This window comes from Haemorhous mexicanus, chromosome 28 (assembly GCF_027477595.1).
Source record: "Haemorhous mexicanus isolate bHaeMex1 chromosome 28, bHaeMex1.pri, whole genome shotgun sequence".
Taxonomy (NCBI): domain Eukaryota; kingdom Metazoa; phylum Chordata; class Aves; order Passeriformes; family Fringillidae; genus Haemorhous; species Haemorhous mexicanus.
The window spans coordinates 1,702,089-1,726,980 of NC_082368.1; the positions used below are offsets into that span (position 1 = coordinate 1,702,089).

The 24,892-nt window shown below is 64.0% G+C and overlaps 2 protein-coding genes across 10 annotated transcripts; one reads left to right on the plus strand and one right to left on the minus strand.

Annotated features, from left to right (window-relative positions):
- Window positions 1–415: 415 nt before the first annotated feature.
- ACBD4 (acyl-CoA binding domain containing 4) lies at window positions 416–7,379 on the minus strand. Of its 5 annotated transcripts, XM_059869369.1 has the most exons (10): window positions 7,241–7,379; window positions 7,052–7,172; window positions 6,862–6,946; window positions 6,671–6,791; window positions 4,565–4,678; window positions 3,628–3,734; window positions 2,905–3,055; window positions 1,665–1,828; window positions 1,060–1,104; window positions 416–778 (listed from the first exon to the last, which is right to left on the minus strand). In XM_059869369.1, the coding sequence occupies exons 1-10, from the start codon at window positions 7,308–7,310 to the stop codon at window positions 668–670; spliced, it is 1,089 nt and encodes a 362-aa protein (XP_059725352.1). In that variant the 5' UTR covers window positions 7,311–7,379; the 3' UTR covers window positions 416–667. The 5 variants fall into 5 exon arrangements, with proteins under 5 accessions (XP_059725352.1, XP_059725351.1, XP_059725353.1 ...); XM_059869368.1 differs by lacking the exon at window positions 1,665–1,828; XM_059869370.1 differs by lacking the exon at window positions 1,665–1,828 and having other exon boundaries at window positions 7,266–7,368.
- A 4,016-nt stretch (window positions 7,380–11,395) lies between these two features.
- PLCD3 (phospholipase C delta 3) lies at window positions 11,396–24,285 on the plus strand. Of its 5 annotated transcripts, none has more exons than XM_059869161.1 (16): window positions 11,396–11,733; window positions 14,294–14,455; window positions 15,756–15,984; window positions 16,063–16,192; window positions 16,668–16,893; window positions 17,685–17,886; window positions 18,492–18,636; window positions 18,738–18,890; window positions 18,965–19,117; window positions 19,287–19,322; window positions 19,915–20,074; window positions 20,844–20,960; window positions 21,043–21,191; window positions 22,105–22,240; window positions 23,468–23,579; window positions 23,659–24,285. In XM_059869161.1, the coding sequence occupies exons 1-16, from the start codon at window positions 11,631–11,633 to the stop codon at window positions 24,224–24,226; spliced, it is 2,781 nt and encodes a 926-aa protein (XP_059725144.1). In that variant the 5' UTR covers window positions 11,396–11,630; the 3' UTR covers window positions 24,227–24,285. The 5 variants fall into 5 exon arrangements, with proteins under 5 accessions (XP_059725144.1, XP_059725141.1, XP_059725142.1 ...); XM_059869158.1 differs by having other exon boundaries at window positions 11,416–11,733; window positions 18,968–19,117; XM_059869159.1 differs by having other exon boundaries at window positions 11,417–11,733; window positions 14,294–14,349; window positions 15,683–15,984.
- The last annotated feature ends 607 nt before the right edge of the window (window positions 24,286–24,892 follow it).

Genomic DNA, 24,892 nt, shown 5'->3' on the forward strand with positions numbered 1-24,892 from the left:
CCCCGGGGCACCCGAGGCCTCGCGGCCGGGCGGGGCACGGCCCGCGGAAGAGGGGGTCCCTGTCCTCCTATGCCACCAGGGGGGATCCGCCCTGCCCAGCCCCGCACCCGGCACCCCCGGCATGGCACCGCTGCAGCCCGGCCCACGGAGCTCCAGGGGCTTCCCCACCGCCGTCTCCGGAACAGGGTGGCGCTGGCACAGGCCCGGTGGCACCCTCAGGGTGGGCATGGAACCCGGCCGGGGGGACAGGCCGGGGCCTGGGGGTAGGCTGCCTGAACGGGGGACAGGTCGCCACGGCCACCTCCAGCCACGGGGGGGGTGACCGGCCGGGGACAGGGGTGACCAGGCAGTGACAGCGGCCGGGCCGGAGCCTTTGGCCGCGCTCCCCTCCCCTGGCAGGGCACAGGCAGCGGGGTTGAACCGAAAAGGCGACTTTAATTGAGGCAGGTTCGGTGATGTCCCAGCGGCCCCGGAGGCCGGGACGGGCCCGGGGCTGCTCCTGCTCCGTCTGTGCGTGGCGGCGGCGTGGTGGCCGGTGCTGGCCCTGAGTGTCGGTGCCGGTTCCCCGGGCGGGCCCGGTGGCTGCTGAGGCGATTCCCGCGTGGCTCCGTGCGAAGCGGGATGGCGAGGAGGGGTGGCGGTGGCGGCGGGGACGCGTGCTCGGGGGTCACCTCTTCCTGCCCTGCCAGTGGCGCAGCAGCCACTGGGTGACGAAGGGCCAGGTGGCCAAGAAGAGCAGTGTGCGCGGGGACACGGTCAGGCGCCACGGGGACAAGGCCTGGCGAGGGGAAGGGGACAGAGGTGGCACCCAAGGCAGTGAACACTCCCTCAGCCCTCTGCTGAAAGGGACACCGCCGGCACGGCCCACTGTCCCGGTCACATCCCTCCTCCTCTGTGCATCACACCGCCGTCCCTGGGCTGTGTCCCCAAGGATGTCACCTGCTCCCCTGGGGGTTCCTCCCCTGACCTCCCCCAGCTGTGTCCCCATGCCCCCCTGGGCGGTCGGGTGGGCAGGGGGACAGCAGGGCCACCCACAGCACTTCCTTGCCCCCAACTCACCTGTGGAGCGAGTGCCGGGCCAGGGTCTGTCCCAGCTGCCTCCCCCTGCAAGACAGGAGAGGGTTTGGGGTGCAGCTGGGCCTGGCACCCCCTTCCTGCCCCTGTGCCCTGGGAGAGGGAGGGAACGGCTGGGGAGGCCATGCAGGGCTCCTGCCAGGGACCAGAGGGTGCAGCTGGGCCAGGAGACCGGGGGCTGCGGGAATGAGGGGGAAAGAGGAATGAAGGGGGAAATGGAAATGGGGGGGGCAGTGGGAATGAGGGGGAAAATGGGAATGGGGGGGCAGTGGGAATGAGGGGAAAACAGGGATGAGGGAGCAATGGGAATGAGGGGGAAACCGGAGTGAGGGGGGCACTGGGAATGAGGGAGGAAATGGGAATGAGGGGAGCAGCAGGAATGAGGGGGGCAGAGGGAATGAGGGGGACAGTGGGAATAAGTGGGGCAATGGCAGCGAGGGGCAGCCCTGCCTCCACCCTGGGCCGGATCAAGGCACCACCGTCCCCGGCCCCGCCAGGATTTGTCACCACCGAGCACCGGGGAGTCCCCACACCGGGGCCAGCCGTGTCGCAGGGCCCGGAGCTGAGCCCAGCGCTGTCCCCGGCCGTACCTGGGCAGTGCCGAGCGTCTCCAGCCGGCTCAGCCTCTCCCGCACCCGCCGCAGCTCCTCCTGCAGCGCCCGCACCGTGCTGGCCACGTGCGCCTCCAGCTCCGCCGCCAGCCCCGGGCCCAGCTCGGGGCTGCTCCCGGGGTCCCCCGCGGCCAGCCGGACATCTGCGGGCACAGCGACGGGCACACGGCTGGCAGGACAGGCTGGCACTGCCCACCCCGTGCTGGCACCCACTGGTGGGCAACGACTCCCACGGGGCACCTGCCATGGGCTGCCCACCCACAGCCGCTGCCGGCCCAGCCTGGCGGCCCTAGCAGCAGCCGGCTTGTCCCCAGGGCCACGCACCACTGTGACACTCCAGTGCCGTGGTGGTGGTGGTGGGTGGCCAGCCCACCCACGGGGTGGGTGCTGTGGTGCCTGTGGGTCACCTGGTGACACTTGGTGACACCTGCCACCACAGGGCAGGACACCCAGGGCCAGGGCAGCTCCTCCCTAGCCGCCCCCGGGCCCAGCAGAGGCCCCAAAGCAGCCTGGCAAACACCTGGATAATCCAGGCAGGGAGCAGGACACAGGCAGGGACTCGCTGCCGGCCCTGGGGACAGCCCAGCCTGGCCCGGGGACAACGTCAAGCAGCCCAGAAGGGAACAGAAACAGGGGAAAGGGTGAGACATGTGGGGTGTGCCCAGGTGAAGCAATGGCACCAGTCCCACGGGTGAGGGTGGCAATGCCACCCCAGGACAGCCCAGTATGTCTGGGGACAGCACACAGGGTGCAGTGGCACAGCTCAAGGCCTGGTGGTCCCCAGACCCCAGCAGCACTGCTGTCCCCAAGGCCTCCAGGGCACAGGGCCCAGCTTCACCCCTGCCCTGCTGGGCAGAGCTCACCCTTGGCACCACCCACATCCGAAGGCATTGCCGGTGTAGCTGGACCAGGGGCAGGAGCTGGGCACGGGGAGCCAGGGCCCTGCATCCCCTGCCTGGCTGCTGGAGGGCTAGCAGAGCATCCTCCAAACTGAGGCAGTTCAGTACCACGGCAGGAAATGGCCAAAGGAGGGCTGAGCTGCTTGGGGACCAAGGGATGTGGACACAGGACACTTGTGGCTTCCTTCAGCCTCTGATCACCCAACCGCAGGTGCTGGAGCCAAACTCAGTCCCCCCCCACCCCCAGCCCAGCCCAGCCCATGGAGGTGGGCAGCAGCAGCAGCAGGAGGAGGGGGCGCAGGGACAAGCTCTGCACCCACCTGTCTCGGAGCCCAGGGCTGGCAGGTCTGTGGTGCTGCTCCCCTCGGCTCTTCTGCCTTCGCCCCACTCGCCCTGCCCAGCACTGTGGGGCTCTGGGGGCTCAGCCCCAGCCTGGACCCCCTTTGGGGTGAGCCCCCGCACCTGCCCGGCCTATGAGATGGGAGAGAAGGGCCCTGAGACCCCCACTCCCCTCCCAGGGCAGGGAGGGCAATGCCAGGGCAGCAGTGCAGTCCCTCTCTTGTGGTGCCATTTTTGGGGGTGGAGGCGACTGAGTGAAGCTGAATCCCAGTGGTGACATCAGCCAGCATCTGGCTTGGGAGGTGACATCTGAGGGGTGTGAGTGCCCAGACTTGAGGTGGCAAAAGAGGGGAGGCTTCCTTCCTCCTTCCACCAGACCCACCAGGCCTCAGCATGGCACCAAACATGGCAGCAGGGAGAAGTGGCACGGGAGCCACCCAGGTGGTGGCACCCATGTGCAGCTGCCGGTCTTGCCCAGCCCCACCAGCCCCCAGTGCCCCAGCAGAGCCTCACCACAGCAATGGGGGGGCTGGGGAGGCTCCTCAGCACCCCCCTAGTGACAGGGAGCAGGCTCCAGGAGTGACACGAAGCACAGAGAGCTGCAGGAGGGTGTCCCTGCAGGCTCTGTCAGGCTCCCAGGCTGGTGCTGCCATGCAGAGTGGGCAGGGCAGGGGTGGAAAAGCCTCCAGGGCTTCCTCCGTTACCTTCTCAGGCTCCATCTGCTCCAGGGTGTCACTGAACGTGTCCCCCTCAGAGTCACTCGTCACCTGGCTCCCCTCAAGTGCCTCAGGGGCAGGAGCCAGCCCAGGTCCTGGAAGGGAAGCACAGGGCTGAGCCCTGGGCAGGGCAGGGGTGCCCAGCTGTCAGAAGGCACAGTGGGAACAGGGCATGTGTCTGTCCAGGGCGAGGCTGGAGAGGGAAACTGAGGCACTGCAGGGGTGGAAGCAGCTCTGTTCACGTGGCCATGAAGCCGAGGACTGAATTCCCCCTTCTGCTGGCACAGTGTCCCACTGGCACAACCCCCAGGGCCCCTGGGCAGCAGTGGCACAGGCAGGGACACTGCCCAGCTCCCTGGGCACTGCCAGCCCCAGCACTCGAGGCTGGCACACTGGCACTCGCTCTGTGACCATATTTGCTCCTGGGGGAAGGCTGGAGCAGCAGCAGGAGGAGGAACCTCCCTGCAGCACCCTGCCCAACCCAGGGCACAGCCAGGGGCCCTCGAGGGGGGCACAGGGGGTGACTGCACGAGGGGCTGTGAGAGAAAAGCCAGGGCAGAGGTGCCACCAGGGCTTGGCACTGTGAATCCCAGTGCCAAGGAAGCAGCAAATGTGGCTTGAGGCACGGGAGAACATCCCCTCATGGATCAGGGACCTTGCAGGGCGATATTTCCAGCCCATGGGGAAACAGCCTCCCCTTGTCCCCACAGTCTAGCAGATTCTGGCCCCTTTGCACAGCAGGACTGAGGCAGAGCCAACCCCACACGTCCAGTGAGAGCTGGACCCCTGACCTGGGCAGTGCCCAGAGCACCCAGGGCTGGAGCAGAGGTGCCTGAAGCCAACAGCTCCGTGGATGGATGGAGCCCCAGCCCCAATGCTGCCCCACAGGGCTCTGCCAGGTGCTGGCCACAGCAGGGACACCAACCTGGCACGTGCTGCCCGTGCTGCTGCTGCCCAGGCAGGGTGTCTCTGGGGCTCTCTGGAGCTGGGCTGCTCTCTCTGCCATCCTGGCCGGGGCCATCCTGCTGCCCCTGGCTCTCTGCACAGAGGGAAAGGCACAGCTGGGTCATTTTGTGGCCTCAGTGCTGCTGTCCTGGCTGTGCTGGCTCCCTGTGGCTGGGCTGGCTGTGGAATGACAGGGAGCAGCAGCCTCTGGAGGAGACGAGCCAGGTTTGTTTACTGGCAGCCCAGGAACCAACCTGGGCTTACCCTGTGCACAACACCCTGCTCACCCAGGGGTGCCTGGGGTGTCCCTGTCCCCAAGCCCCTGGGGCAGCAGGCAGGGGGATCAGCACCGGTGAGTGTCAGCGACAGTGCTGTCCCCTGGCAGTGCCCACAGCCACGGCACAGCCATGGTAACAGAGCCCAGGGCAAGAGGTGCTGGCTGGAGGAGCCTTGTGTGGGCAGCAGCACCCCAGGACCTGGGCCAGCAGCAGCCTGAGAGGACCTGACAGGCCCCAGCCCTCCCCAGCACCCCGTGGAGCCCAAGGGGTTAATCCCAGCCAGATTTCCAGCAGCCCCCAGGACTTTGCTCCCTGCTCCTGGGCAGGTGTGTGGCAATGCTGCCCTGCTGCTCCTTCCCTCACTCTCTGCTGTCCCCAGCCTGCCCTCGGCATCACAGGGACACCGAGGGGCAGCTGCACCCCACACAGGGGTAGTGCCACTGCTCTGGGATCCTCCCAAATCCTCCTCAAATTCCCAAAATCCTTCTCCCCATCCCCAGATGCTCCTCAGGGCGTGCTGTGACCCACAGAGTGTGGCTCCTGTCACCTCACAGACACCAGGACAGACCTGGCTCCAGCCACCACGTTCACATGGCTCTGCTGAAAGCCCCACTCCCTGGAGACCTGGTGGGACCTGGATCCATCCATGATGGGGGTTCCAAGTGCTGCTTAATCACGTGTTGTCTTGGTAAATAAACAATCCCAAAGCTGCCTAGCCCTCCAGCTCTGTGCCCAAAAGCTGCTGGAGGCACCTGCCATGCTCCACACTCTGAAATCTCCTTTCTGCTCCAGTTAAGAGCCACCAAAGCTGTGATTGCAGGGTCTGAAGGTGAGTTTGGGAGCCTTTAACACAAATGACTCAACACCTCCAGGAGCTCAGTGCTTTGCACCTCAGTTCCAGCCACCTTGGGCTCGTTGTTCCATCAGGTTTAGATTTAAGTGACAATGTCACCTGTAAGTGACACTCCCAAGTGAATAATGACCAGTTTAGACACAGTTTTTAAATTTCAGAGGAAAACCAAGTCTGCCTTTTAAAGGGATTCACCTGGGTACCATGGGGAGGAGCAGCCTTACACACAACTGGTTTTGGCATCCCAAAAATCCCATTTGGTTTTGGCTGGAAGCAGGGGGTGACAGGCACAGGACAGATGCCTGGGAGTCAATCTGTTTGCCAGGGCTCTCCCAACACAGGTCACTCACCTGGACTGCTGAAGCCCCTGTGCTGCCGAACTGATCCTTCCTGACCCCTCAGTCCTCCCCACCAGACACAGCCAGGCCAGGACAGCTCCCAGCCCCTCCTGGCCCCAGGCAGCAGCAGAGGCCTGGAAAGGGCCAGAAGGGCTCTCCTCCACACACACCCCTCCAAACAATCCCATTGCTCCAGCCCTGCTTCTCCACTCCCTCCCGCCCGGCCTGTCCAGATGTTTCCAGCAGCTGGGCTGGAGCCAAGGGGCAGCAGAGCCTCCCCCAGAGCTGATCCCTGCCCACGGCCAGGGGGACGGGGGGGACTGAGCTCAAATCCTCAATCAGAGCTGGGTGGAGAGAAAGCCCAGGATGCGTCACACAAGGGACACCAGTGTCACACACAGAGGGACAACTCTGTAACACACAGGCACACCTCTGTCACACACAGGGACACCGGTGTGCCCTTAGAGCCCCTCGGCAGCAGCAGCAGTGCCCCGGCAGTGTCTCTGGGATGTGCTGTGTCCACCCCGTGTCCCCTCGGGGACGAACGGGACCCGGTGCCGGTGGCAGCGGGAGGGCAGCGCCGCGGGCAGGGCAGGGCCGGGCCCCGCGGCCGCACTCACCCCCTCTGCTCCTGAAGAAGGACTCGGGGGGCCGGGGCATGTCGTGGATCACCTCGTAGAGCGGCTCGAAGTAGCGGAACATCTCCTCCGTGCTCTCGTCCATGGGCACGGTGTCAATGACCTGCGGAGGGCCGCGGCTGGACACGGGCACCGGGCAGCGCCCGGCCCGGCCCCGCCGCCCGCCCCGTTACCTTCTGGGCCACCTTCTTCATCTCCGCCACGTACGCGGCCATCGCCTCCTCCTTGGACATCGTGCCCAGGCTGTGCCAGGCGTCCCTGCGGGGCCGGCGGCCGTCAGCGGGGCCGGGCCGACCGGAACCGGAGCGGAACCGGAGCGGGACCGGAACCGGAGCGAGACCGGGAGCGGGACCCCCCCCTTACCATTTGTAGCGGCCGATGGGGTCCCAGAAACCGGGCCGCGGGCCCTGGCAGCGCCCCGCCGTCGCCTGCTTGTAGTAGCTGTAGAAGCGCAGCATCTCCTCGTAGGAGGGCCGGTACGCACCTGCGGGGCACGGTCAGCGCGGCCGCTCACGCCGCGGCCGCCCGGTCCCGGGCCCGGCCCCTACTCACCGCTCCGCGGCAGCCCCTGGATCACCTGCACGGCGGCGCGGAACTGCGCCCCGCAGCCCGGCTCCTCCATGACGGGACCGGCCCCGCACCGGCCCCGGCCCGGCGCGCGTCCCTCTCCGTGCGGGGACACCGTGGGGCCAATCAGCGCGCGCCTTACATCGGCCCCTCCGCGCCGAGCCCAATCAGCGCCCGCCTTCCATAGGCCCCCTCCGCGCTAAGTCCAATCAGCTCGCGGCTCCCGGAACGGGCCCCTCCCACCCCGCTCTCCCTGCGCCCAGCGCGGCGCGCGCGCCCCCTGCCGGCCGGACCGTGCAGCGCGCGGAGAGCGGGGACTGCGCCCCCGTGCGGGGACGTCAGGGACTGCAGGGCTGGGGACAGCGACAGGGATAGAGGGACAGGGACAGGGATGGGGACAGCGACAGGGACAGAGGGACAGGGACAGAGGGACAGGGACAGAGATAGAGGGACAGGGACAGGGATGGGGACAGCGACAGGGACAGAGGGACAGGGACAGAGGGACAGGGACGGGAACAGGGGGACAGGGACAGGGGGACAGGGACAGGACAGAGATGGGGAGACAGGGACAGAGGGACAGGGACAGGGACAGGGAGACAGGGAGAGGGATGGGGGGACAGGGACAGAGGGACAGGGATGGGGACAGAGGGACAGGGACAGGGACAGGGGGACAGGGACAGGGACAGAGGGACAGAGACAGCTGGACAGAGGGGCAGGTACAGGGACAGAGGGACAGAGAGATAGGGACAGCAGGAGAGGGCCAGAGGGACAGGGACAGAGGAACAGGGACAGTGAATGAGGATGACAGTGCACAGGGACAGTGGGACAATGAGAGACAGGACAGGGACAGTGCCCAGGGACACTGCACTGGGACAGGGACAGTGAGGTGTTGTCTAGGTACAGTGCCCAGCACCCCGGAGCACCCAGGCTGTGCCCGGGCTGTGCCCAGGTGTGGAGCTCTGGGACCCAGCCCTGGCACAGGGACCCTGTGCAGGAGCACAGTGCCATGGGGCGGTGGCACAGCTCTGTGACACTGCAGCAGGCACAGGGTCAGTGCTGGGGGTGCCACCTGGGCTGTGCAGCGGGACAAGGCAGGCAGGAAGTGCCAGGGCACAGGGATGCTCGGGGACACAAGCACAGGGTGCCCAGAGCCCCTGGATCCCTGGCAGTGCCCAGGGCCAGACTGGACACTGGGGCTTTGAGCAGCCTGGGACAGTGGGAGGTGTCCCTGCCATGGCAGGGGTGGCACTGTGGGTTTAAGGTTCTTTCCAACCCAAACCATCCTGGGATTCTGTGATTATCATCCAGGATCCTGGGGGCACATGTGGGGACACTGAGGCCATGCACTGTGACACCAGGACAGTGCAGTGGGGACAGGGACAGTGGAGCTGCATGCCAAAGGTGCCAGGGGAAGGGACCAGGGACTGGGACACTGCACTGGGATCTGGAACATGGCACTGGGACAGTGCCACCGGGCCACCGGGCAGGAGAGGGGACAGCTGGGTCAGGCAGAGCAATTGTTAATTATTATCCAATTTGATCCACTGTTCTTTTATTCACTGGATACTTTTAACCACTGTTAATTATTATCCAACTTCATTAATTATGGTAGTAAGGAAGGGGCAGAATTTGGGGTCTCTGAGGGGTGAAGCCTCCTTGCTCCAAGGGCTTCCTTTGAGGCAGGGAGCTGTGGGGACACGGGGACATGTGTGACCTGGCAGAACAAGGTGCCCTGGGGGGTGGGAGGTTCTGGGGTGCCGTGGGGACCCCCCGGATCCAGCCTGGCCCAGGATGCTGGGATTGGGATGCAGAGCAGCTTTCAGCATCCCTGTGCTGGCTTCATCCTTGCCTCCCACTCTGATTTTCCAACCTTAACCCCACCAACAAATCCCAAATCCCCCAAATTTGGGGGTGTGTCAACACCCCCCAAACCCTTCTAAATCCCATCCACATCGCCTGGGGAAATATTGCCTTTGCTAGTTGAAGACAAATGAATAAAACTAAATAAATCATAATCATAAAAAATGAAATAAAAGCAGTAAAATCTTTTAAAGCCCGGCCATTTCCGAGCTCTGACTCAGGATTCCTGCTCGGAGCAGCGGCGGGGCCTCGCTGGCTGCGGCTGCCGGCGAATCCCGAGCGCTGATTCACGGCACACGTGCTGTGCTATAAGCGGCCGGGAATGCGATCCCGCTTCCCACGGGATCCCTTCCAACCCGGCAGAAAATAACAGCGCCGCGGGAGGGGAGGAACCGCGCAGGGATTTGTTGTGCCGCGGGTTTTGCAGCCCGAGGTGTTTATCCTGTTGGTTGCACCCGGGCGAGGCATCTGCTGCTGAATTCCTGGGAATGTAGCTCCGACGGGAGGAAGAGAGCTTGGAGCAGAGCCCGCTTGTGTGGTTTGCAAGTGCATTTTTGGGGTGACTCCGGCGTCCCCCTGCCTCCAAAGTCTTCAGGAAGAGCTTTACCCCCCCCAAACACAGCCCAGGGACTGCACAGATGTGTCCCCAGCTGTCCAGATGTTGCAGGAGTTGTCCAGGTCTGGAACTACAGCACTAAAACTCTGTCCCAGGCTGCTCAGGTGCTGCCCAGATGTCTCCCCGTGTGTACAGATGTTGCTCTGGGATGAGCAGAGACTGTCCCAAGAGTCCCCATTGGTTGCTCGGGGTGCCCAGATGTTGCTCAGGACACACCCAGAATGCCCAGATGTGGCCATGGATGCCCCAATGTTCCCTCAGTATATTCCAACATCCCCCAGGGTGATGCCCTAAGTGCCCAGACGTCACCCCAGGACGCTCAGTATCACTCCAGGTGCCCAGATGTCGCCCAGATGTTGCTCCAGTCTGCCCTGCTCTCACCCCTGCATGCCCAGCTGTCCCACCCAGGGCTGGCAGCACTCCTGTGGCCCTGGCACTGGGGAAAGTCACCTCCTCTTCCTCTCCTGGAACTCCTGGTCCTCACAGCTCAGCCAGGCCTGGGGTGGCCTCCCTGCTCCCCTGGACACTCCGGATGTTTGGAAAAGCCTGCAGTGACCCATCCCTTCCTGCCCCAGCACCCTCAGGGGGAAATCGGCACAGCCTGGACTCGGTCCTGGGGGCTTTGCCACCCTAAACCCTTCTGGGGTCTGTGTGAGCGTGGCTGCACACTCACACTCACACTCACACTCACACTCACACTCACACTAACACACACTCACACTAACACTCACACTCTCACACTCACACACTCACACACACACACACACACTCACACACACACACACACACTCACACTCACACTCTCACGCTCACACTCACACTCACACTCACTTACACTCACACTTTCACTCACACACACTCACACTCACACTCACACTCACACTCACACTCACACTCACACACATTCACACTCACACACACACTCACACACTCACACACTCACACTTTCACTCACACACACACACACACTCACACTCACACACACACACACACACACACACACACTCACACTCGTGGCTCTGTGACTGTCACCTCCCGGCTCATTCTGCTGCCCCTCCCCGGGTGTCCCACCGCTGGGGACAGTCACCCGGAGGTCCCCGGGTGTCCCACCGTTGGGGACAGTCCCCCGGAGGTCCCCGGGTGTCCCACCGTTGGGGACAGTCCCCCGGAGGTCCCCGGGTGTCCCACCGCTGGGGACAGTCACCCGGAGGTCCCCGGGTGTCCCACCGTTGGGGACAGTCCCCCGGAGGTCCCAGCCCCTGCCTGTGCCCCTCAGCCCGGTGCCGCCCAGCCCATGAGCCGGGAACAGGGCTGGCACGGCAGGGCCGGGTCCCCGGGTGCCCCGGGGGTGCCCCGGGTGCCCGCTGGCGCTGCCAGGGCGGCGCTGGCCCCGGGCAGAGGGGGACTCCCCTCCGGTGCCCGCTGCGCTCCGTGGGCCGGTGCCCGGTGCGGGCAGGGGCCAGTGGGGACCCCCGGTCTGTCCCGGACTCGGACAGAACGGGACCCGCCTCGCAGAACAGAACCAACACCCGGGGGCACGCCGGGACCGGGCCCGTTCCCGGTGCTGAGGCAGCCGCGGTGCAGAACGAGCCCGGTGTAGCTCGGTCCCGTCCCGGTCAGCCCCGGCAGCCCCGGGCCGGCACAAACGGTTAACAGAGCCCGGGTGCCCTGTGGCTCCTCCCGCTCCCTCCCCGCGGCCGGCCCCGGTCACGGCCCGGCCGCGCAGCCCCGGCCCCGACCTCCGCCACCGCCCAGCCCAGTTACACCGGCCGGGGCCGCCGGGCGTACCGGGAGCGGCACAACCAGCCGGGGCACCGGGAGCACCTGCAGCGCCAGGAGCACCGGGGTCCCGAAACACCGGGAGCAGCGGCGGTGCCGGCGGTACCGGGGGTCCGAGCCATGATCTGCGGCAGGAAGGCGCGTCCCGCCGCCGAGCAGCTCCGCGCCCCGTCCGAAGGCGCCGGTGGCTCCCGCCGGCCCGGGAGAGCCCTGAAGAAAATGGGTGAGTTCGGGGGTACCGGGCAGAAACCCCGCCAGGGCCGGGCCAGAGGGGTCCGGGAGGGGTCCCCGTGCCCGGGAGGGTCCCCGAAGTGGGGGGACCCTGTGACGGGAACAGGTCCCCAGGGCGGGGGGGGCCCAATGGCTGAGATGGGTCCCCAGGGACGGGAGGGTCCCCCTTGCAGGGAGGGCCCCTGAGGTGGATGAGTTCCCCCACGGCAGGGAGGGGTCCCCCGGGATGGGAGGGTCCCCCAAGGCCACCCCAAATTAGCTGTGCATAGCCCCAGCCTTTGGGGGACAGCAGGGTCGGGCTTTGGCCACATCACAGGTGACAGGAGTCCCCTTGCTCAGGGCATTTATTGTCCCCAAGGCTCGGGTCCCACTCCCCGGGACCCTCCCCAGCACCCTGCCTCAGTTTCCCCCTCCCCAGGGTGCTGCCCTGGCACAGGGGGCACACGGGCCTCAGCAGCCCAGCAGGGCAGGGGGTGCCCGGCATGGTCAGGGCGGGTCCTGGGAGCGGCCGGCCCCGAGTGGGAGCAGCAGGAAGGGGCAGGTCTGGCCCTGTGGCCCCAGCCTTGGACACGGGGCTGTGTGCCTGGAGCTGCAGCAGCTCCGTGTGTCCGTGTGCCTGTGTGTCCGTGTGTCCCTGTGGCTGTGTGTCCTTACATCTATCTGTCCCAGCACCTCTGTATCCACACATCCATGTGTCCATGTGTCTGTCTGTCCCTCTACCTCTATGTCCACTCATCCACGTGTCCATCTGTCCCTGCCTCCCAGCACCTGTGTCCATGCCTCCCCTGGGCTGTGTCTGGGAGCACCCACCCCTATGTCCATGCATGTCCGTATGTCTGACTGTCCATGCATCCCAATGCTCGTGCACCCATGTCTCCACATGTCCGTGTGTCCTGCAGCAGTGCATCCATGTGGATCCATGCATCCCTGCATCCTGTCAGTGCATCCCTGTGTCCACTGTGACTCTGTGACTGAGCTGCTCTGTCCATGCACCCACATGTGCCTGCATCCCTGCACCTGTGCATGCACCCACCTGAATGTCCATGTGTTTGTCTGTCCTTCCATCAGCAGATCCATGTATCCACACATCCCTGCATCTCTGTATCCATCATCCACGTGTCCTTGTGTCTATGCATCCACCTGCACACTGCACCCTGGTGTCTGTGCACCCACGGACCTGACATTCCTGTGCCCATCCCGGTGCCCATGGAGCTGTATCCACGTGTTCATCCGTGTATCCACGTGTCTGTGTGTCCCTAGATCCCTGCAGCCCCATGCTCCTGCAGCCATGTCCCCACACCTGCCCTCTGTCCTGCACCTTGGGCAGGATGTGACCATTCAGGGGGTGCTGGCAGCTGGTGGCTGCATCCCCGAGGCCATGGTGGCTCAGAATGTCCCCAGGAGCCCCCAAACCACCCTTTCCCAGCCCAGGACGGGAATCTCCATCCAGAGCAGGACATGGCCACTGGAGATCTTAGGAATGGCTGCTGAAACAATAAAGGGAGGAAATAACCATTCTGTGAACAGATGGAAAAATCCTGGCTGAGGCAGGGGCCTGCCAGTCCCCTGAGTCCACCCTGTCATTGTTCCCAAGCTGAGCTCTGCTGCTGGCACTGTCCTGGCACTCTCCATGCAGTATCTGGCCAGCTTTGCTGGGATTTAGCAGCTGGGCTGTGTCACTGCTGTGCTCTGTCCCCCCTGAGCAGCCACACTGTGCTCCAAAGGGGCCCAGTGGCCTGTGCTGTCTGTCCTCTCCCACCTGTCCTGTCCCTGTCCCATTCCCGTTCCCATTCCCATTCCATCCCATCCATCCCATCCCCTCCCATCCCCTCCCATCCCCTCCCATTCCATCCCATCCCATCCCATCCCCTCCCATCCCCTCCCATCCCATCCCCTCCCATCCCCTCCCATCCCATCCCCTCCCATCCCCTCCCATCCCATCCCATCCCATCCCATCCCATCCCATCCCATCCCATCCCATCCCATCCCATCCCATCCCATCCCATCCCATCCCATCCCATCCCATCCCATCCCATCCCATCCCATCCCATCCCATCCCATCCCAACCTGCTTGTTCCACTCCATCCCATCTGCTCTGTCCCATCCCATCTGCCTCATCTTGTCCCTGCCACCCTGTCCCATCCTGTCCTGTCATGTTTGTCCTGCCCACTCTGTCCCACCTAGTCCAGTCTGCCCCACCCCCTCCTGTCCAATCCTATTTGTCCCATCTTGTCCCATCTTGTCTCATCTGCATTGTCACATGTCATTCATGTCCCATTCTATCAGCTTCTCCTGTCCATCTCACCCTGTCCTGTCCCATCCCATCCCATCCCAGCCCATCCCATCCCAGCCCATCCCATCCCATCCCAGCCCATCCCATCCCGTTCCATTTGTCCCACACCATCCCATTGGATACAGATGTACACACAGATGTGCACCCAGATGTGCACCAGCCCCTGCCCCCCGTGCCCCCCTGTCCCCAGTACACCCTTAGAGCCCCCCATGCCCCCAGAGCCCCCCGTGCCCCCGGTAGCCCAGGGCTGTCCCCGCAGGCCTGACGGAGGATGAGGATGTCCAGCGGATGCTCCAGGGGTCCCTGCTCTGGAAGGTGAAGGCCCGGGGGGGCTCCAGGGCGCGGCTGTTCCGCCTGCAGGAGGACGGGGTCACCGTCTGCTTCGAGGGGCGCTTCCGGCGCGCCCGCTCCCCCCAGAGCTGTGAGTGCTGCCCCTGCCCCGCGGGGCTCGGGGACACCGAGGCACAGCCGGCACTGCCATCAGCTGCGGGGAGGGCCAGGAGCTGGGCACTGCCCCAGGGCTGCCCCTAGACCCCACCAAGGACCTGACCCTTACCCAGACCCCACCTGGAACCCCAATCCCAATCCAGGACCTCATCCACAGCCTCAGGTGTGGACTCCCACAAAGAATCCAGACACCATGTGAGACCCAGACCCCAACCCAGGACCCCCACCTGGAATCCAGACCCTACCTCAGGACCTAGATCCATTCCCAGCATCCAGAACCCCACCTGGATCCTGACCACAGCCCTGTTCCCAGACCCCCACCCAAGACCTGGATCCCCTCTCAGAACCCAGACCCCTCCCCCCGAGTTCCAGACCCCAACCCAGGACCAGATCCCAGCCCAGGACCCAGATCCTTCAGTGAGAACCAGGGGATTCCCAGTCCTGGGACATGGAACTCCACAATCCAGACCCCACCTCTACCCCAGGTGCCCCCTGGGACCCAGATCCCCGCCTGTGACCTGGACCCTGATCCCCACCCAGGACCCAGACATCCCCCCTCACTCAGACCTCAGCTGAGGACCCAGACCCCCACCCAGCATCCAGACCCCAACCCTGCATCCCAAGCCTGGAGTCCAGACCCTCACCTGAGCCATGAATCCAGTCCAGACTACAGACCCCCACCCGGTACCTGAACTCCAGCATCCTTCTCTCAGTGGCTCCCAGAGCCTTCCAACCCTTCCCAGTGCCTCCCAGTACACCCCGTGTGGAGCTGTTAGAGCCCCCACCCTTCCCCATCCCCCCGGGGTCAGCCCGAGGTCCCGTCTCCATCCCGGCCAGACTCTGTCCCCCTCCCCGGCCTCACCCGTCCCTTCCCGCCCTCATCTGGGATGGGTGCCTGGAGCTGGCACCGCTGCACCACGGCTCTATCCCCTGCCAGCGTCCCCGTCCCCATCCCCGCGGGGACAGCGGCTCCCGTCTCGCCTGGGAGTAGAGGGCTAAGCCCGGCGGCGGCACCGACCGGAGCCCAGCCCCGCGCGGGGGCGCCGCGGGGACGCGCGGGGTGTCCCTCAGCAGCGGGGGTGTCCATCAGCAGAGGGGGTGTCCATCTGTCCATCAGCAGCCGGGGTGTCCATCAGCAGAGGGGGTGTCCATCTGTCCATCAGCAGCGGGGGTGTCCATCAGCAGCCGGGGTGTCTTGCAGGATGCTCGCGGGTGGGTGACTCGCCGAGGGAGCGCGTCCATGGTCCCTCCCCACCCCGCGCGTGTCCCCGCAGTCTCGGTGGCGCTCATCGAGGCGGTGCGCGAGGGTCGCCGGTCCGAGGGGCTGCGCAAGCATGGGGCCGCCTTCCCCGAGCGCCACTGCTTCAGCCTCGCCTTCAAGGGCCGCCGCAAGAACCTCGACCTGGCCGCCCGCGGCGAGGAGGACGCCCGGCACTGGGTGCAGGGGCTCACCAAGCTGATGGGGCGGCTGCAGGCCATGAGCCAGATGGAGAAGCTCGACCAGTATCCTTCGAGGGGGGACTTGGGGACAGGGTGGGGACGGCTGCGGGTGACGCCCGGAGGTTCCTTAGCCCGGTGCAGTTGGATCCACGGGGTCCTGCAGCGAGCAGACAGGAACAAGGACAACAAGATGTCCTTCCGGGAGGTGAAGAGCATGCTGAGGATGCTCAACATCGACATGGACGATGTCTACGCCTCCAAGCTCTTCAAGGTACCCGTCCTGAGCTGCACCACCCACTGTGCTCACTGTGCCTGCTGCTGGCTCCGGGAGGGAATTGGTGGCTCCTTCTCTGCCTTCCTCAGCACAGAGAAGTGACAAACTCCTCACACCAAAGCCACCCACTGGCACCAAGGGGGCAGGGGCACGTGGTGGAGAGGGATGAGGGGGGCTGAGCTGTCCAAGCCACTGCTCTGTGTGTCCCCAATGTGGGACATTTCTCCCCCGTGGAGAGCTGTTCCTCTGGGCTCTCCCAAGGTCCCTTTCGACCTAAGGAAACTGAGGCACGGAGCTCTGCTCTGTTCCATCCCCGAGTGGGGGGTCAGGGGGCTCTGGCTGGGGGAACAGAGGGGACAGGACTTGTCCCACACACCTGCTCACTCCAGGGAGAGGCAGAACAAGGCAGGGAGTGGCTGTATCCCGTCCACGCAGGGAGGGGACAGTCCCTGAGGCTGGGCTGTGCCATCAGGAGTGCGACCACTCGGGCAATGAGCGGCTGGAGGGCCGGGAGCTGGAGGAGTTCTGCCGGCGGCTGCTGCGGCGCCCGGAGCTGGAGGAGCTCTTCGGGCGCTACTCGGGCGAGGACCGGGTGCTGTCGGCCGAGGAGCTGCAGGACTTCCTGAGGGACCAGGGCGAGGAGTGCAGCCTGCGCCAGGCCCGCGCCATCATCCGCACCCACGAGCTCAACGACAAGGGTAGGGTGGGGGTAATGGGGTGGGCACTCGTGGGAGCTCATGGATGTGGGGATGGGGCTCTGATTGGAGGCATCACCCCACCAAACTAGTTTGGGGTCCTCCAAGGCTTCTCCTACTGTCCTGGTGCCCTTTCCCAGTATCAGCCATCCAACTCATGGCCTGGCTGGCACCTGGTGGATGTGACACTGTGGGGAGAAGACACGTGAAGGTGGGATGGGCAGCAAGTGGACTCGTCTCATGGGTGGTGTGGTGCCAGCTTTGCTATGAATGTGACACTGCTGGGGGACTTCTGTCCTCCTCAGGTCCCACCATGGCAGGTCCAGGGTGAGGGCAGAGCTAGGGGACATCATGGTGGGGATGAAGGACCTCCATGTCACAATAGTACCCTTAAGGCAGATGTGGCACTAGGAGGATGGAGGACATCAGATGGGAGGTGGGACACAAAGGGGACCTCCCCTGAATGCCACAGTGCCAGGTTTGGGGTGGCATGGTACTGGGAGGACAGAGGGTATCAAGGTGGGATAGGGAACCTCCATACCTCATGGGTGTCGCCATGCCAGAGTGACAGGGAACATCCACACCTCATGGGTGCCACCATGCCACATCCAGAGTGAATGTGGCACCACCAGGATGGGTGACATCAGGATGGAGATGGGACACTCGAGAGAATTTACATGTCCCCTGGGTGCCACAGTGCCAGGTCAGGGATGAACATGGCACCTCCAAGTGGGGAAAGTCCTCAGGGTGCCACCCTGCCACCACCATGTGACACCTGCCACCATGTCCCACAGCCAAGCAGCAGGACCTGATGATGCTGGATGGCTTCATGATGTACCTGCTGTCAGCTGCTGGTGACATCCTCAACCAGGAGCACACCAAGGTGCACCAGGACATGAGCCAGCCCCTGAGCCACTACTTCATCTCCTCCTCCCACAACACCTACCTGACTCGCAACCAGGTCGGCGGCAGCAGCAGCACCGAGGCCTATGTCAGGTGTGTGTCCCCTGGGGTCCCAGAATGGGGACAGACAGACACGTGGATGTGTGGGTATAGAGGTGCAGGAACAGATGGACATGTAGATGTGTAGATATAGAGATGCAGGGACAGACGGACACATGGATGTGTGGATGTAGAGGTACAAGGACAGATGGACACATGGACATGTGGGTGTGTGAATATAGAGGTGCAGGAACAGATGGACACATGGACACATGGGTGTGTGGATATAGAGGTGCAGGGACAGATGGACATATGGATGTGTGGATATAGAGGTACAAGGACAGATGGACACATGGACATGTGGATGTGTGGATGCAGAGGTACAAGGACAGATGGACACATGGACATGTGGATGTGTGAATATAGAGGTACAGGGACAGATGGACACGTGGACGCATGGGTGTGTGGATGTAGAGGTGCAGGGACAGATGGACATGCAGACACATGGATATAGAGGTACAAGGAGAGATGGACACGTGGATGTGTGGATACAGAGGTGCAGGGACAGATGGGTGCAAGGACACACAGCCACAGGGACACACAGAGGGTCCCGTGGCTCCGGGGGGACAGGGACTGACCCGCTGCCGGTGTGGGGGCAGGGCGCTGAGGGCAGGGTGCCGCTGTGTGGAGCTGGACTGCTGGGAGGGCTCGGATGGGGAACCTGTCGTCTACCACGGCCACACACTCACCTCCAAAATCCTCTTCCGTGACGTCATCGAGAGCATCCGCGACTCCGCCTTCGAGGTGAGACGGGCGGGAGCCCTGGGGGTGCCCGGTGCCCGGTGCTGTGTGGAGTGTTGGGTGCCGGGTGCCAGGTGCTGAGGGCTGCCCCTCTCCATGCCCAGAAATCCCCCTACCCCGTCATCCTGTCCCTGGAGAACCACTGCGGGCTGGAGCAGCAGGCCACCATGGCCCGGCACATGAAGGCCATCCTGGGGGACAGGCTGCTGACACAGCCCCTGCAGGGGCAGGACCCCCACGATCTCCCCTCACCAGAGGTAAGGCCACCTGTGTGCCACCACAGCGTCCCCATGTCCACTCCGAACCCTGAGCTTGGACCTGCCCTCTGTAGCAGCTGAAGGAAAAGATCCTGGTGAAGGGCAAGAAGCTGCCAGAGCTGTGGCAGGAGCCCCAGGGTGTCACCTCCCTTCTGGACCCCGGGGAGGAGGAGGAGGAAGAGGAGGAAGAAGAGGAGGAGAAGGTGCAGGAGAGAAGCCCCCGGCGGGTAAGAGACTTCCCCAGGGATGTGGTTTTGGGGGACCACAGCATCCTGGTGGTCCTGATGGATCAGAGCATCCTGGTGGTGCCAGGGGACCATGGCATCCTGGCACTGTCCCAGCTGAGACCTGCCAGCTCTGCCATGCCCTCTGCTGCCCTGCTCTCTCCTCTTTCAGTCGCTGCAGTCGCTGCAGGAGATCAAACCTCTGCAGGTGGGTCATGGGCTGGAGCTGGGGGAGCTGACAGGATGGGTGCTGTGGGGGCAGTGAGTGGCTGTCATTGCCTGGAAGAGGGGACAGAACTTGGGGAACCCTCAGCTGTGCCTCCCTCTTCCTGTTGGCCTGGCTGGCCTGTTTCTGTGGTTTCCAACACTTTGATTTCTCTGTCACCTCAAGTTCTCCATCATGTTGGGCTTTCATCACATCCAGGGTGACCTGTTGGGGTCAGCATCACTTTGGGGTCTCTATCGCCTCAAGTATTCCATCCTCTCGGGGTGCCCATCACCTCAGGGTCTCCAGCACTTTGGGGTCTCCCTCATTTTGGGGTCTGTAACACCTTGGACCCAACACCTTGGGTTCTCCATGACTGCATGTTCTCAACCTGCTTGGGGTCCCCATCAGCCCCGGGTCCATCACTCCATTGCCTCGGGTTCCGCACCACCTTGGGGTCTCCACTGCTTTGAGGGTCTCCATGGCCTTGGGGGTCTCGCTCTCAGCACTAGCAGGGGAGGGTGTCTGTAGACCCTTGCACTGGCAGGTGGCCATCAGGGCCAGCTTGTCCCTGCTGCCACGGTGGCTCCCGCAGGCCAAGGACGCGTCGCAGGTGTCCCCGGAGCTGTCGGCACTGGTGGTGTACTGCCAGGCTGTCCCCTTCCCCGGGCTGGCCCAGGCCCTGCGCCACCCCCAGCCCTGCCAGGTGTCCTCCTTCAGCGAGAGGAAGGCACGGAAGCTCATCAAGGAGGCAGGTGAGGGCCACCAGATGGGGACAGGGCTGGGGACAGGGTGGGTTACTACTCCTGAGCCACTGGGATGCAGGCTGGGCTGGGAAGGATGGGCTCGGTCTCTAGGGTGGCTCCAAGAGTGGTCAGGGTCATGCTGGCCTCACCCAGGCTGCCCTGGATGGGTGGGACTGGGGTCTGCTGGTAGGGCTTGCCTGGGGCCAGAGGCCAGGGCTAGGGTCACACGACCAGGATCAAGGTCTGGGATCAGGATTTGGGATGTGGCATCTGGGTCCAGGGCTTGGGGCTGGGAATAAGGTCTGGGTCAGAGTCCAGGGACTGAGGTCTGGGCTCAAGGGCTGGGGCTGGGGTCAGGGTCAGAATCTGAGGTCAGGGCCTGAGGTTAAGATCTGAGTCAGTGTTCAGGGTCTGGGGTCCAGGGTCAGTGTCTGGGGCCAGGGTCCGTGTCTGGAGTCAAGGATTAGGATCTGGGTCAGGGCATAGGCTTGAGGGTTTTGGTTTGGAGTCTGAGGTCCAGGGATCAGAGTCAGGGTCTGGGTTCCATGGTCAAGGTTCAGGGTCAGGGGTGTAAAGTCAAAGTGTGGGGTCAAGATCAGGATCAAGAGTCAGAGGTTTGGGGTCAGGGGTCCAAGGTCAAGGTCCAGGTTTGGGGTCTGGTTTCAGGATCACATGTCAGGCTCAGGCCCACCCAGCTGGGCAGGCTCTGTCCGTGTCCTTGGGCCCCCCAGCAGCACTGGAGGGTGCAGCAGCCCCCCTGAGCAGTGTGCCCCCCCAGGCCCGGCACTGGTGCGGTACAACGCCCGCCAGCTCAGCCGCGTGTACCCGCTGGGGCTCAAGATGAACTCTGCCAACTACAACCCCCAGGAGATGTGGAACGCTGGCTGCCAGCTGGGTGAGACCCCCAGGCCCCCCTGACCTGGCACCCACCCCTGGAGCTGTCACGCCCCTGACAGCCCGTCCTGCTGTCCCCACAGTGGCCCTGAACTTCCAGACGCCGGGCTACGAGATGGACCTGAACGCCGGGCGCTTCCTGCCCAACGGCCGCTGCGGCTACGTGCTGAAACCCCCCTGCCTGCACAGCCCCCCCGGGGAGGGCTCCCGGCGCCTGGCCCTGCACATCAGGGTGAGGACACCCCACCAGCCTGTCCCCAGGCCCCCCTGGGTGCCGCCCAGGTCCCTGCTGGGTCACACCCGTGACATTCCAATGCCTGGCCAGGTGCCACCTGCATCTTTTCCCAGGTGACACCAACCCTGTCCCCAAATCCAGCTGGTATCAGCTATGTCCCTTCTCTGAGATGGCATCAGCCACCATGTCCCCAATCCCAGCTGAGTGTCACCCACATCCCTCCTCCTGATGACCCTGCCACATGTCACTCATGTTCCTTTTCCTGTGTGGCACCACCTCCTCCTCCTCACCCCATCCCCACTCCTGGCTGGGTGCCATCTGCACCTTGTCCCCAGCCCTGTGTCACCTTCTCCTGGATGGCACCAGCCACCTCCCTCCTTTTCATCCCATCCACACTCCTGACTGTGCCACCATCGACACTTCTGGGTGACACCAACCCTGTCCCCAAATCCAGCTGGTGTCAGCCATGTCCCTTCTCTGAGATGGCATCAGCCAACTCCTTCCTCCCCACCATGTCCCCAGTGCCAGCCAAGTGCCACCCACATCCCTCCTCCTGAGGACCCAGCCAAATGTCACTCATGTTCCTTCTCCTGTGTGGTACCAACAATGTCCCTCCTCTTCACCCCATCCTCACTCCTGGCTGGGTGCCATCTGCTCCCTTCTGGGGACACCACCTTGTCCCTTCTCCTGGATGGCACCAGCCACCTCTCTCCTCCTCATCCCATCCACACTCCTGACACATCTCCTGGGTGACACCACCCCTGTCCCCAAATTCAGCTGCTGTCAGCCACTGGGTGGCATCAGCCACCTCCCTCCTTTTCAATGTGTCCCCAGCCCCAGCCAAGTGCCACCCAGGGCCCTTCTGGGGACACCAGTCCTGTCCCGCACCCACGTGCCCCCTGTGCCACAGGTGATCACAGCACAGCAGCTGCCCAAGCTGAACAGGGACAAGGGCAGCTCCATCGTGGATCCCTTCGTGCGCGTGGAGATCCACGGGATCCCGGCCGACTGTGCCAAGCAACAAACCCACCACAAGCTCAACAATGGTGAGTGCTGCCACCTGGGCACCCCCAGGGACACCCCTGGGCACCATGGGGACACCCCAGGGCACCCCAGCCCCCCGGGACATCCAACCTGGCACAACCCTATTACTGCCCGAATCCCAGGAGTGCCCAAGGACAGCCCAGGGTCTCTTGGAGCATCCTGATCCCTGCAGACACCCCAGGGAACCTGATCTCCAGGGGTGCTCCAGGACACCCAGGGTTCCTCAGGACACCTGGTCCCCAGGGACACCTCAGGGCACCCAGATCCAGGAACACCTTGATGCCAGGGGCACCCTAATCCCTGTGAGGGACATGGGTACCCACAGCCCAGCACTCACTGCCAGTTGAACCAGTGCCCAGGAGACCCCAGTGCCCAGGACATGCCAGTCCCCCCCACACCACAGTGCCCCCTCCCCAGCACAGCCAGATCCCCACCAGTGGCAGGGTCCATCATGTCCCAGTTCTCCCGGTGCTGCTCCCTCATGGTCCCCAGTACACCCAGCCCAAGCCCAGTGTGATGCCCATTCCCCCAGTATGACCCCCCATTATCCCCAGTATGGTCCAGCCCAGCTCCAATATAACCTCCATTTCCCCAGTACATCCCATCAGATTCCCAGTATGATCCCATCCCTCCAGTATGCTCCACCACAGTCACTGCACAACCCCCCTTCTCCCAGTATAACCCAATCCAGCACCAGTTTGGCCCTCTTTTCCCCAGTACACCCCATCATGGCCCCAGCATGATCCCAGTCCCCTGCCATGACCCCATTCCCCCAGCACACCCCAGTACAGTCCCAGTATGACCCCCTTTTCCCCAGTACAGCCCCAGTATGACCCCCTTTTCCCCAGTACAGCCCCAGTATGACCCCCTTTTCCCCAGTACACCCCATCATGGCCCCAGCATGATCCCAGTCCCCTGCCATGACCCCATTCCCCCAGCACACCCCAGTACAGCCCCAGTATGACCCCTTTTTCCCCAGTACAGCCCCAGTATGACCCCTTTTTCCCCAGTACAGCCCCAGTATGACCCCCTTTTCCCCAGTACACCCCATCATGGCCCCAGCACCGCCCCCAGTCCCCACACCCCCCAGTGCAGCTCAGCCGGGGCAGGGACAGTGCCCGGGGGTCCTGCCGGTCCCTGCGTGGCCCCGGTGGCCCCGGTGGCCACACCCACCCCCTGCCGGTGCCTCAGGTTTCAACCCGCGCTGGGAGGAGACGCTGCGGTTCCAGGTGCGGGTGCCCGAGCTGGCCCTGGTGCGGTTCGTGGTGGAGGATTACGACAGCACCTCCTGCAACGACTTCGTGGGGCAGTTCACGCTGCCCCTGCCCAGCATGCGCCAAGGTGGGTGCAGGTGCCACCCCGCTGCCCCCTGGGCATGGGGACAGCCCCTGGCACCCGCTGAGCCCCCGACTGTCCCCAGGGTACCGCCACATCCACCTGCTCTCCAAGGACGGCGCGTCCCTGTCCCCCGCCACGCTCTTCGTGCACGTTCGAGCCAAGAGCCTGTGAGGGTCCACAGGAGGGACAACCTGGTGTCCCCGAGGTGCCCACGGGGGGACATTGTGTCTGTGTGGGGGACAACAGGCTCCTCCCTGGGTGGGCCCCTTGCATGGGGACAGCCCAAGGACACTGCTCACCTGTCTGTGGTGACAGCAGGGCTGGGAGAACCCAAAGGGGTGTGGACTCCCCTGCCCAGTGCCACCCAGCCTGCTGGTGTCCCACTCCTGTCCTTGAGGGGATGGAGATGCTGTGACAACCAGGATGGGTTGATTAGGCCAACAACAGCCCAGCACAGCCCCACAGGGGTGACATGGGTGACAACAACCAACAAATCTCACCAGTCTTGGCCACGCTTGATCCCAGCCCCTCTCTTGGGGTGCAATGATGGTGCCATCATCACCCTGGAGTCCCTGAGGGGACCCTGCCACCACACACTCCATTGTGCCTGGGTGGGGACACATTGCCGACCTCTGCTCTGGCACCAGTGACAGTCACAGATTTACACCCCGGGATCAAGCCAGTCGAATAAAGGTTTTATTTTAACAGAGCCTGTCCCAGTGTCCCTGTCACCCTCCGGGGCCTGTCGTGGGTGGATCAGGGCTGAGCCCACCCCCAAACCAGCAGTGCCCTGGGGAGCTGCCAGGCACCCATGGGCACTGCACCCATGGAAGCTGGGGGGATTCATTGGAGCAGCCCTCAAACCTGCCATGGGGACAAGGGGAGGGTCCCATGGGGTGTCCCCCACCCACACCCAGCCTCCCCTAGCCCAGGACAGCAGGGACACAGGAGGGGACACAGAGGTATTTGCATAGGTGACACAGGACCCCGAGCAGGGGGATGTGATGGCACTGCCAGGGGGGACATGATGGGCTCCTGGTCCCCACTGAGGCCCCACAGGTCCAGGCTGGGGTGGGCACAGGCTCTCAGGGTCCGTGGTGCCACGGGGTGTGACAGGGACACGCCAGGACAGGCAGATGTGAGAGTGCATAGACGGGGTCTTGGCCTTGGTGTGCAGCTTTGGAAACCTTTGGCTGGGTGGGCAGGAGCATCTCGGAGCTCTGGGCTCAGGACATGGCAGGAGGCTGTCCGGGCACTCCCAGATGGGATGAAGGGTTGCCATGACAACGTTTCCTTTCTCTCGGCGGATCCCACAG